Genomic DNA, 13,187 nt, shown 5'->3' on the forward strand with positions numbered 1-13,187 from the left:
ATATAATTTATAGTGTATAATGTCTATATTACATAGTATGTTATGATATATAATATATAATTTATAATACACGTGTGAAAGAGAGAGAGGCACTTGAAGTGCCTCGGGCCTCAGCCAAGTCATTAAGGTACACTTACCATTCGCAGGTTCTGGGTTGTTCTCGTTTCCACTGCTCTGAGGATCTCTCTAAATCTCCCGACTCCTCTCGTCAAGTTCCTGTGTGCACAGAGAATTTGACAGGGTTTCCGTCTGGCGTGTATTAATGTTAAATATTTTATACACATATTTCAATGCATTTTGCCTACATAAAAGCTGTTGGCGAGGCTGTAAGCAATGATTCTGCACATGTCTGTCCATCTTTGTTCAACTCTGAAAAGTCTGACCTAGGATCAATGGTCTTTTGAACTTCCACAATTCAATTTTCTCAAGAAAATAAATGTCGGAAGATCAGATCCGAGGCAAAAAAAAAAAAAGGCAAGATATCTTTCCAGAGTCTACCTTCCACCTCACAGTGGCTGAGGAGTTTTCCTGCTCTGCCGAGTGGTGCTGAAAACTCTATCTTTGCACCGCAAGGTGGGTGGCAAAGGGGTACAGGAGTATCAACAAGGCACTGTGTGCAACATGGGAAAGGCTTCTTGTGACCTGCAACCTTTATAGGCAAGACAAAGAGAAAAGGTATGAAAAATGAGGGGCTCCAGCAAGCAACCACTCCGTGTCTTCGAGAACATACATCACTGCCCAGTAAACCCATCGGCCCCTCCTGCCCCCAGCGAGGCAGAGGGTCACAGCCCCTCCCACAGTTAGTGGGAGCTGGCTGGAGGCTGGCGCCACCTGACTGGGGCCAGCATACCTCATTTTGGTGCCCACACACCTCACAGAGACGTGCAGGGTGACACGTTTCGTGAAGGGACAGTAATTCATTAGTAAATCCCGGTCCATATGCCCAGACCCCACTTGCTGTCTGCCCCCTCTGAAGGCTGTGTCTGACCCATTCAGCTGGGAGCGTTTCCCAGCAGGTCCCTTTACATCGAGCAGCGCCACCTCCTACGACAGAACCCCGTGATATTTATAACCTGCTCGTTAGAACACATCTCAGCTTTCCAAAAAAGCCACATAGCGGGTCAGCCGGTGCGGACCTGTCAGCCAGCCTCTGCAGTCTGTGGCAGATGCTCTAGGTATTCAGCTCTCTTCTTGGATGACATTTTAAATCACACAAAGGGATTAAATCTAACTGAAGGTGGGTTCTGTATGCTACAAGCACTCACAAGGGCTATTAATTCGTGTCTTATACCTAACGTGACATCCCAGGACTCTGATTCATAAGAACAGCCCCAGAACTTGAAGGCAATGGTTTACTGGCACAGATACATCAATACTCCCATATTCCTCTCACCCACACATATCAGATGATACCAGATCAGAAGCTTTACGGTGGCATAAAAAGAGAGGCTTGCGCTTGGCAGTCCAGGCAGCACTAAAGGAGACATGAATAAGAATTAGGTAACAGGCCCTGGGACATGCAATCTACGCTGCTGCTTTCCCCTTCATTTGCTTTTATGGGATCTGTGTTCACAGGCACCAGAGTACATTTGCTTTGGACTGGAGCTCGGTTCTGTTAAGTAACATGGTGGGGAGAAAACAGCTACAGCTGAAAAAAGGGATGGGCAGGACAGAGCAGTCTCATTTTATTCCAGAATCGCAGATTAAGCTCCTACCGTGTACAAAAAGAATGGCGTTCTGAACTGTGTGAAATAAGGTGAGACTGGGACAATATAGTTGGAGACCCAGGTTTAAAGGGCTGTTTTAGCAGGCTGGAAGTTAGGCCTTGAGTAGGCAGTATCAAATCTATATGTTATAAGTCAGGGAAGGCTATCAGATGGGAATTGGCCATTTGGAATGTCTCCCAGGTCCTCTTTGCAGAGTGAGATAGCTATCCAGTTACGGAAGCACAGAACTGTCTAGCTATAAGTGATCCGACACAACCTAGTCCACTGGGACACAGAAGAGAAACGGCTTGCTCAGACCTCCACGCCCAGCGAGAGGGCGAGTTGGGACCTTTCTACCCAACCCCTCACCTTCCTGACGAAAGAAATGTGAGCCCTCAAACTGTAGTGCAGCTCTAGAAGAAAGAACAAAATATGCATACAAGAAAGGTCTATGTTTTGCATCATTAATATGAACACTAATACATATACATAATACAAATCGGATGCGTTCCAGTGCTCCCAGCTAATGAGATTCTCCTAGGGACTGGTTCAAAACTGGAAAGAAAATCTGCTGGCCCAGGTGAAGCAGCCTGGTGTCCAAGGGTGAGGCCTCAGCTGCCCTAAATGACAACCGACGGGTAGAGAAATTCAACTCCCCTCTGAGGCTGAGGTGTGGTTTCTCCCGTGCAGGACCGAGGCCCTCTGGTGGCGACTGCAGGAAGTCCCCGTGACCGAGAGGACGCCGCACGGGAGGCCAAACCGGTAGCAGCTGAGGACGTATTCCTGACGCACTGACACTGCCTTTGAGGCAAATTCAAGTTTTTCTCAAACTGCTTCCAGTTTACTTCTGGGAAGAGCTTAGCATTCAGAATCAAATTCTTCCTGAAGCTGGGAGGAATCCTGCTTGTAAACAGGGGATCTGCAGTAACCGCAGAATGTCTCAGAAGGCCTCTGGCTGTGCTGGTCAAACGGCACCGTCAAGACAACCATGAGGCTGCCTGTCCACCCACAGGGCAGGAGGGAGGGGGACTGGAGGGGAGAGATCGCCCAGCTTAAATATCAGAAAAGGAAATAAATATTCTAAATGCAAAGACATACAATTCTCAGCAACTCTCATACCATTCATACATGTTTTTAGTCATATAATTTTATTCAAGCAATCACTTCCACTGTTGCCATGACAGCAGAAAAAAATTTTTTTAAGCTAGATGGATAATCATGATAGAAAAGAACAAAAAAAGGAATTAACTTGCAAGAATTACATTCTAAAGGCTATGAAATACCCCAATTTGAGGGAAATAAACAAAAGCCACATGATTGTTTTCATGTCTCTAAACTATTAGCTTATTCTTAAAATGTGCAAACCCATGAACTATCTGGAATGAACCGCTGCTTAAAAACTCCACTCCAAAATGAAAAGAGACAAGGAATTTCCCCGGTTTTGAGGGTTTCCAGAGACCCTTGACATTAGGTCATTTGTTCCATTTCATCACCCCTGACTGACAGAGTGCAATGATGTCAAAATCCATTATGGTGAACTATTTTTAAAAGGAAGGTTCTGGCCAGCATTCGAGCAGCAGGCACCGGCAAGTTGTCAGAACTTGGGGTTCACCTCCTGCACCTCGCTTCCTGAGCTGGGTGTGCTTCCCTCCACGTGGAACAGTTCCCAACAGCTAAGCTCTTACCAAGGAGAAAGGGCCTGCAAGTCCCTTGAGCACCAGCTGGTTGTTCAGCCCGACAGGCAGGCAAAACCTGCCAACATCACCGACAGTGCCCAGCCCAGCAGGGAGAGCTCAGGCCAGCGTCCTCAGCCTTGCTCTTGTGCAAACCCAGGCAAAGGAAAGCCCATCCACGGTTCACAGGGACACGTTCTAATCCTCCCTTGACCTACTCCCTTTTTTTCTTCTCTCCTCCCTTTTCCATCAGGTTTCATCCTCCTCCCCCTGAGCCTCCTCCTTCCAGGTCCCGTGTGCTGGCCCTTAGGTCAGTGACTTCCTGAGGCCACCCAGGGAGGGCGCTGACTGGGCAGCACTCTGCCTCCCTCTTGACCCTTTGGGCCCTGAAAGCAGCACTTCTGAAGGCTGGTCTCTGAAATGTACGTTCTGACGTACAAACCTACAATCGAACCAAGGGGGAAACGTATACGGGAAGGAAGCCAGAGTTCCAAAATAAAAATCCAAACGGAAAACCAAGGCTGGAGAAACTCGGAGACTGGAGAACTATTTCACCTTGTGATGGGCAGCTATTTCAACTGCAAGCGCAATGTATTTTTTTTTTTTTTAACATTTTTTATGTTCACTTCTTGGGAGCAGGGTGGGAAAAAACAATTCTTCCCTTAACCTGTCCTTCCAAATTCTCTTCTAACCTCAGAGTTTGGCCCAGGCCACCAATGCACTTAAATTCAATCTCAACTGTCATTGTCATTGCAAACTTAAAGTTCTGATGTGAATAAAATACTGGATGTCAAATTCCTGGGTAACAAGGGAAAGGTACCACTGCCAGCGTAGGTTCAGTATTTTTTCTCCTTCTCTGGGGTGGAGAACTTTATAACTAAAGATCAATTTTAGAACAAGACAATACAGTAGATCTCTTAGAGCTAAGAAATCGTTTGGCTTTTTCCATGTTCTTTCTTACCAACTGGCGCTTCTGAATCTCTTAAGCGGTAGGTTATTCCAATGATTACTGAGCACTGTTACGTATCGAGTTCCAGGCTCATCCCTGAGGATACACTGGTGAACACGGGACAGCACCAGGAAGCTTGGATGGCTTCACATCCCCCAAAAGAACATAAGCGCCTTGAGGACCAAGATCTCTGTTTTGCTCACTGCCATATCCCAAGCCCCTCAAACAGAGCTGGCATCCAGAAAGTGCTCAATAAATATGTGTTGAATGAATGAAATTCAGAACTACCATGAGCTGAGTGAACCACGACCCCGAGGGGATGCATTTTCTACCTGTTTCTTACCCCCTGCGTTCTCACTGCACATGGACTGGCAGGCAGCGCAGCAAGCTCTCTTTAAACAGAATACGTCTCATGCATCCTCAGTCGTGTTTGCAGCATGGGTGCCTGGGAGAGCAGGGACACACCTGTAGCAAGCAACGTACCCAGGCATGCCCAGCCTGCCAGCTTCTAGAGGGTTGTGTGGATAATGAGGATTTCGAGATTTTGAAAAAACCTTTCCGACAGTTCAGGGAAACCTTGCTGCCCAGGAGCCTTTCCACATGCTCCTCTCTCTCTTTAAAGAGTCCTAAGTCATTCTTCAAGACCCAGGTCAAAGGCCACCTTTGAGAACCTTTTCTGAGGTTCCCCAGGAAGACATGACACTGCCTCCTGGTGTTGCCAACAAGTTTGTACATTTTTTTAAAAAATTTTATTTATTTATTTTTGGCTGCGTTGGGTCTTCGTTGCTGCACGTGGGCTTTCTCTATTTGGAGCAGGAGGGGGCTGCTCTTCGTTGCGGTGCGCGGGCTTCTCATTGCGGTGGCTTCTCTTGTTGCGGAGCATGGACTCTAGGTTCACGGGCTTCAGTAGCTGTGGCATGTGGGCTCAGTAGTTGTGGCACACTGGCTCAGTGGTCGTGGCTCGCGGGCTCAGTAGTTGTGGCACACGGGCTTAGTTGCTCCGTGGCATGTGGCATCTTCTCGGACCAAAGCTCGAACCTGTGTCCCCCGCACTGGCAGGCGGATTCTCAACCACTGCGCCACCAGGGAAGTCCAAGTTTGTACCTATTTTGAGTGTAGACAGCACTAAACCTGTGCTTTTCCTTTGTATTTATGTCTGTGGTCATCTTGAGAGCACAGGCCCTCTCGTACTCACCTCTTCTTGTCCCAACTGCCTCACAGAGCCAACCAGGTACCCAATGACCCTCAGCAAGCTTTTTGCGGGGTGAGGGCAATCTTACATTCTGAAATCCCCTTCCCCATCTCCTGGCTGAAAAGCATGTTTGTGATCACAAAGAGGACAACTGAAGAGATCTTTCTCACACCAGGAGATCCACCCTGTCAGTGTATGGACACTGTCAGCACTTACAACCCCAGAAGACACAAATGTACCATGTATCCCTAGGTCAATTTCTCTTCGTTCTCAGGCTTGGGAATTGCTTCCCCTTCATTTATACAACCCTTAGCATCGTCTATGTGGAAAGAGTCTGGAATAGAAACCAGAACTCCAGATCTGGAAAGTGGGAGAAGAAAAAGACATCCTTCACAGTACGGAAGGCCGCTTCTGGCCGGCTGTCAGGGAGCTGTTTTTCCCAGAATGGATTCCAGCTTCTCCCTCTGTGCACACACTCTTTGCCTCAGATCCAGTGACATGCATTTGTGAAGACAGATGGCTTGCTGTAGTCAAGGGCCAGGGATCAAACCCACAACCTTGGCCTCATTAGCAAAGGACTGTCTCTGATCACTGGAGCGAGCCAGCTGCAACCTAGATATAGCAATGGAGGGTGTGACAACCGGGCACGCCAGGACCTGAGCAAGCGGGCGAAGCTTCCGTATGTCTCGTTTCAAACCTAGTGAGAGTCATACTAGGCTTAACAACATTTTTTTGACCACCCTGGCAACGAGGGCTTCCTCGTGACAAACGCAGAGCAAACCAGGCATCCTAGTCAGCTGGCCAGGCAGCCACAGCACGGGGAGCAGGTGCTGGGTCCCGGCAGCAGAGACACAGGTGGACGAGGCACAGGAAGCCCTGCGGGGCCCGGCCTGCTCACGCCTGTGACATGTGACAGCCAGACAAACTGTCCTGCCTGTGATGTATGACAGCCGGACAAACTGCCGTAGGGGCTCCGACGGAAGGACTACGCACCCTCCTACCCATTCTCTCCCCTCATCCTGACCCCGAGGCGCTGGGGAAACACGGGATACGGAAAGGCCTGCTCCTCTCCCATCCTCCTTCCTTTCAGCCTTTGGAAATGAGTCAAAGGATATCAATCCTCATTCAAACAATACACAGCGAGTGTCCACTGCGCACGAGGAGAGGACCCCGGGGATGCAATGCTGGGCCGGCCAACGAACGTGCTTCCTCCCGCAGACCTGGATCATAACGAGGCTCAACTTGAGCCGAGAGGCCTCACAGTACCTAACGCAGAGCTGGACTCCTCAATCTCACAGCGCTTTTAACAAACAAACCAGAGCGCGTCTAACATATGAGGCTCGCTCTTCCCAGCATCCACCTGGAAATCCATGTACTCATCTAATCTACGTCCTCAAACTTAGGCAAAACAGAACGCGGAGTGTGGAGTCAGTCTGGACTCAGACCCAAGCTTTTCCACTTAACCAGTTGTTGACCTTGGGCAAGTGCTTGCCTCGGTTTCCTCCTTTGTAAAATGGTGAGAACAAATGTACCCACCTCATAGACTGGCTGTAGGAGTTAAATGAGCTCATACATGGAGTAAGTGCTTTTTAAGCACTCACCATGATTATCACTATTATCCTCAAAACTCTGCCATTGATCAAAACAGTTTTGGAATTCTGGAATCTACCTTCCAGTCAACGCACAGACATGAAAGTCTGTTTTACCCCTTTGGAGCCATTTAATTTTGAAGAAAAAAAAAAAGATATTCCCCAGTTTGATTCATTCATTCCCTCTGCTATTTACTGAAAGCCTACCATGCTCGCGATGACAAAAGACAACTGATGTCAGGTGGAAGAGTGAAAAGCTCTTTCCTGGGGCCCTGTGGTCACTCTCGCAGGAAAGGATGGCGACATCGCCTAGGAGTGCTGGTGTCCACGGGGAGGAGCAGAGAGTCTCCGCCAAAGGCCACCGGGCGAGGGTCAGAGCCCGAGGCAACACAGATGAGGCAGAGGAACCAAGGGTGTGAGCAGCTGAGTCCTTCTTGTTCTGGCTCAGTTAATACAGGTTTGCTCTGAGTCAATCAACAGGGACCAGTCCAAACTCAAAAATGTGAGCTTGGGTGGCTGAGCCACTAGAGGTAGTTTAGTGGCTCAAACTAGTGGTCCAGGCGGTTTAGCCACTAAAGTTCTAGGAGAGCCTGATACAAAGCTGACAAGAGAAAAGCTCGGCACCAACATCATTCACTTCCACAGAGGGAAGTGTTTGCTCGAGGCCAGCCCGAGGTGGAAGACACACACACATGTAGCACGAGGAGCACAAGAGAGGCCAGGGCTCCATGGCCTCTGCCTCCAAGAAGGGACATAGTTTATTACATGGAACGCTGATGCACACCAGGCCAATCTAATACTCATTTAAAATGTCAGTAATAAAGCAGAAGGAAAACAATCTAGGAGGTAGAACTGGTCTGTTAACAATATGGCTTCAAACATTCATGAATTCTAAGCAGCAGGGTCACATGGTTCGAAGGACTTTTGACCATCCTGTTCATCCAGTCACTTGGGTTGTGGAGAGGGGGAAAGGCAGAGAGGACATCAAGGTGGGGGGTAGTCCTTCCAGATGGACCACAGTGCTTAAGCTGAAGGTTCAATACAAGGATAAGAGGGCAGTGTTCACTTCCATTTCAATAGCAGGAAGCAGAACTGCATTTCCAAAACAACCTCTGGGGACAATATTTCAAAAGCTATGACAAGTGAGAAAAAATCCAAGGGACTCAGTTTAAAAATAATATATATAGGACTTTAGGGGCTTCCCTGGTGGCGCAGTGGTTGAGAATCCGCCTGCCGATGCAGGGGACACGGGTTCGAGCCCTGGTCCGGGAAGATCCCACGTGCCGCGGAGCAGCTAAGCCCGTGCTCCGCAACTACTGAGCCTGCGCTCTAGAGACCGCAAGCCACAACTACTGAGCCCGTGTGCCACAACTACTGAAGCCCGCGTGCCTAGAGCCCGTGCTCCACAACAAGAGAAGCCACCGCAATGAGAAGCCCGCGCGCCGCAAGGAAGAGTAGCACCCGCTCGCGGCAACTAGAGAAAGCCTGCACTCAGCAACGAAGACCCAACGCAGCCAAAAATAAAATAATAAAATTTAAAAAAATATATATATATATATATAGGACTTTAAATGTCCAGGAGTCACGGGTCCAAAGGCCTTCAGGAGCCAAGCAGGCAAGAGATGGGGGTGAGGAGAGCTGAGCGGGGACGGGGAGTGGCAGCAACTCTGAAGGCGGTGCTCAGGCCAGGTCAGCCCGAGGGTCCCATTCAAAACCAGACCAGGCACCCTCGGAGGGGAAAGGAGGAGCTTGGCCATGAAGCAGGCACATAAAAGCCTCCGGTATTTTTCTCGGGGAAAACAAAGCACTGTTGCCCAGTTTGAGGCAGCATGGTGCCGCTTGGAATCCTCACAGGTTCTTGTGAGTCAGGCTGGGAAAGACTAGTAAGTTGGGGATAGAAAAGAAGAAAAGGGCAAAGGTTGAGAGCGATCATGAGACGAAGAACAGAGACTGGAATGTGAGACATCTGGAAACGAGGCGAAGGGAAACAGTACCAGACGCTGGGCCTCCACGGGAGGGCTAAGAGCCTGGGAAACAGGCTTCACCTTGCTGTACCTGCCTCCCCATCTGTAAAATGGGACTAACCCCTGCTCCCGAGGCCTGGATAAGATGACACCTGTAAAGCCGCCGGCCCAGCGCTCAAAATCACGTAATCCTCCCATTCCCCACCCTCCCCAACCCTCGCACCACCCACCACCTGGTCCTCCGTTCCACACATAAACTGTTATCGGGTAAAAGCCAAAGACAGCCACTGGTACGTTTGTGTACCTCTGGTTTAGCAGAAAATACTGCAACATCAGAACTGGTTTCCATCATATACTATGGTCAAAATTTTTTTCTCAACTGACAAGTATTTATTTAGCATCTTCTGTCGTTTTATACACGAAGAAACAAAGGCTCAGAGAAATTATGTAACGTGCCCGTGATCATCACACAGCCCACAGACAGAAGAGCTGGTGTTTGAACCCAGGCCCAGTTTGACTCCAGTGCCCAGAAAAGTTGATGATCCCTGTCATGCAGAAGCCTGCAAACAGTCTGGAAACTGTGACTAACTCCCATGACACAGAAGCAAAAGCACGGCAGGGCAGAAGAGAAGCAAGGAAGGCTGGGAACAGCGAGGGCCAGGCCAAATTCCTACCGGGACACAGTTGGCTCTGAAGAAGGGCTGTGATTCATGGCCCCTGCCAGTGGCGGCAGACAACAAAGGGACGGCAGAGCATTTCTGCCGCGTGGGCTAACCTTCACGGCAGAAAGAGAACTCTGAGGTGGACCGGGATGGACAAAGAGACTAACATTGACAAAATGATGATAATGTAAAAACGGGTCTGTCCACAATTCATTAGGACAAGCTTCTACATCAGATGCTTTCATCGTATGCCTCACAGAGTGGCCCTTCCCAGTCAGAATTCACATCCAGTCCCTCAGATGGTGAGCTTAACTGTACCTTTGCACCATCTGTAGAAAAAAAGCTTTGTTAATAAGCACATGAGCAGGGCAAACATGATCTGTGGGGAGAATAATTTGCTCAGCAGAATAAGCTATTTTCAAGCCCTTCTAAGCCATCCAGAAGAGCGGACATTTACTAATAGACCCCTGACAAGATAATTACCAATGAGTCCCCTCTCTCATCAAGAAAGCCTCCCTAAGACTTTCGGCTGCTGGGAACTTCCCTGGTGGCGCAGTGGTTGGGACTCCACGTTCCCAATGCAAGGGGTCTGGGTTCGATCCCTGGTCAGGGAACCCGTGCATGGATCCCACACACATGCCGCAGCTAGGAGTTCGCACGCTGCAACTGAGGAGCTGGCGAGCCTCAGCTAAGGAGCCCACGAGCTGCAACTAAGACACGGCGCAGCCAAATAAATAAATAAAATTAATATTTTTAAAGAAAAAGAGACTTTCAGCTGCTTCAGGACAGAGACGGGGTCTTCCAGGGTAAGGCCAGCTGCACACCTGCTAGTCACAGGGCCGCTGTGAGGATCACATGAGGCCACAGTCACTGCTCAGTACATGTTCACCATCATCGCCTTCTTCTGAAGTGACACGAGTTGGTCCCACGCCACCTCCAGCCCATTGTTCCAGATGGTTCTCCCACCAACCTAGCGAGCAGACAGGGCTCGTTATCTTCAACTGACAGAGAGGGAAACTGAGTCCCAAAGAGGGAATGGGAGGGGCCCGCCCGACAGCGCTGAGCGGACAGCGGAGCCAGGACCGGGATCCCCAGGGCAGGGATCCTTCCCCTGCCCCGCCTGGTGTCCTTCTATCCACCCCAACTATTTTTTTTAACTTTTTGTTATATAAAATATAGACACAGAAAGCCACATAAAACAAATATATCACTTGAGAAATTATTACAAGGCAAAAACACTTGTAACTACCACCCAAGTTAAAAGAAAAAAAAAAGGATCGCTGTCACTCACCCCATTCCAGTTAACAGGCCTCTCCATCCTACCAACGTAACTGCCCCCTGACTTTCATAGTCATGGCTTCATTCCCTTCCTCACGGCTTAATCACTCAAGTACACATCCCTGAACTTGCCCTTTTTCTTTTTTTTCTTACTTGATGAGTCTTTAAAATCTCTGTTAATCTACAGGTTCCCTTTCTACCTCTTTCTTTTCCTTACAATTTATCAGTTAAAGAATCTGAACTGCTTGACCTGTAGAGATTCCCACTGGCTGGAAAACCACACAGTCATGCAGTTTGATAGGAAAACCACAGAGTCATGCAGTTCGATATATTCCTCCTTTCCCTGTATTTCTTGCATTTGGGAGCTGGATTTTGAGGCTTCACCCATTCAGGTTCAATCCCTTTGCAAGACTTTGCCAGTGGTGTGTTCTTCCATCAGGAGGCACATCGGGTCCAGCTGTCGCTCTTTTTTTGCTGTTAGCTGCCCTTAATGCTTGACGGTTAGATACATTAATTCACTGTGAGTTACAAAATGGTGACATTCTAATCATCTCACTGCATTTTCACTTATTAGCTGGAATAATTTTATAGGGAGGTGTTTCCCTTCATCTAATATTTGGTTTTCCAGTTCATATAGTAAATGGAGGAAAAACATTTGATTCTTTCTTTCTGTCTACTTTGTTAGATACTGAATTAGAACTCATGAATTTAAACATATTTGATGAGACTATTGCAATTTTTATCCTTCTTGAAATTCAAATTGTCCCATATATGGCCTGAATTCCATGTTAGAAAACATAGCGCTAGAAATCTTTTTGATAGTTCTCTTGCTACCTGATATGTAGAGATTTTACAGGCTTGTCTTATTTATTTCCTACCCCAGAACTGAATGAGGTTTTTTAAATTGGAAAATGATACTTTAAGATCACAACCCAGGCACTAGGGATGGTCATTGCTACTGGGTCAGTCACCGAGCCAGACCTCCTCTCCTCTCCTTGTCTCTCTGAAGGACTTATTTAAAGGACCTCCTCTCTCTCTCTCTCTCTCTCTCACACACACACACACACACACACACACACATATTGCCTTTTCTGAATTAAACAAAACTCTGCTTTATTGCATAAACTTATTACACATTACCATATGATCCAGCAATCCCACTCCTGAGCATATACCAGGACAAACCTATAGTTCAAAAAGATACATGCACCCCTATGTTCATAGCAGCACTATTTCACAATAGCCAAGTCATGGAAAAAACCTAAATGTCCATCGATAGACAAATGGATAAAGAAGATGTGGTACATATATATATACAATGGAATATTACTCAGCTATAAAAAAGAATGAAATAATGCCATTTGTAGTAACATGGATGCAACTAGAGATTATCATACTAAGTGAAGTAAGTCAGAAAAAGATATACCATACGACATCACTTATATGTGGAATCTAAAATATGGCACAATTATAAAGCAATTATACTCCAATAAAAAAATAAAATAAAATAAGGCACAAATGAACCTGTCTACAAAACAGAAACAGACTCACAGACACAGAGAACAGACTTGTGGTTGCCATGGGGGAGAGGGGTAGGGGAGGACAGGACTGGGAGTGTGGGATTAGCAGATGTAAACTATTATACATAGGATGGATGGATAAACAACAAGGTCCTCCAGTATAGCATAAGGAACTATATTTAATATCCTGTGATAAACCATAATGGAAAAGAATATTAAAAAAAAGAATGTCTATATGCGTATAACTGAGGCACTTTGCTATTACAGCAGAGATGGGCACAACATTGTAAATCAACTATACTTTAAAAAAATTAAATTAGAAAGAAACAAATTCAGGACTACAGAGTTTTTCCTTGATTCCTTCTATCTTAAATCTATTTTGCCTTTCTCCCACACCAAGAATCCTGGTTCTCAAGGACATGGGGGATAACAGAATTAGAACATTCCATGACTATTAAGCTGCTCTACTTTATGTTACACAAAAACATTTCACAATATCAAATCATATCACCAGCATTATGATTACTGAAAAGCTAAAAAACTTATTTTCTGCATATGCTATCAGCATTCTCCTTTCATTTTTTAGTTTATGGTTGTACTGTTATGAGACAATCAAAGAAATAGGGAAGCATGACCTATACTTAAAAAAAAAAA

At 47.0% G+C, this 13,187-nt stretch overlaps 1 protein-coding gene across 18 annotated transcripts in view; it reads right to left on the bottom strand.

The window, feature by feature from the left end:
- The window catches only part of TTC7B (tetratricopeptide repeat domain 7B), a 249,175-nt gene that overhangs the window by 137,253 nt on the left and 98,735 nt on the right, over nucleotides 1-13,187 (bottom strand). For 12 of the 18 annotated variants that reach the window (XR_008618724.1, XR_008618723.1, XM_024130960.3 and 9 more), the window contains one exon: nucleotides 138-216. Coding sequence is in view for 16 of the 18 variants with exons in the window: in XM_024130960.3 (XP_023986728.1) it covers nucleotides 138-216 (79 nt within the window). In the remaining 2 variants the exon portion in view is untranslated. Of the gene's footprint in view, nucleotides 1-137; nucleotides 217-305; nucleotides 494-850; nucleotides 1,036-1,393; nucleotides 1,475-13,187 lie in introns of those variants that run through there. The other 6 variants (XM_028496318.2, XM_028496317.2, XM_028496324.2 and 3 more) reach the window with 5 other exon arrangements.

Source organism: Physeter macrocephalus, chromosome 11 (assembly GCF_002837175.3).
Source record: "Physeter macrocephalus isolate SW-GA chromosome 11, ASM283717v5, whole genome shotgun sequence".
NCBI lineage: Eukaryota > Metazoa > Chordata > Mammalia > Artiodactyla > Physeteridae > Physeter > Physeter macrocephalus.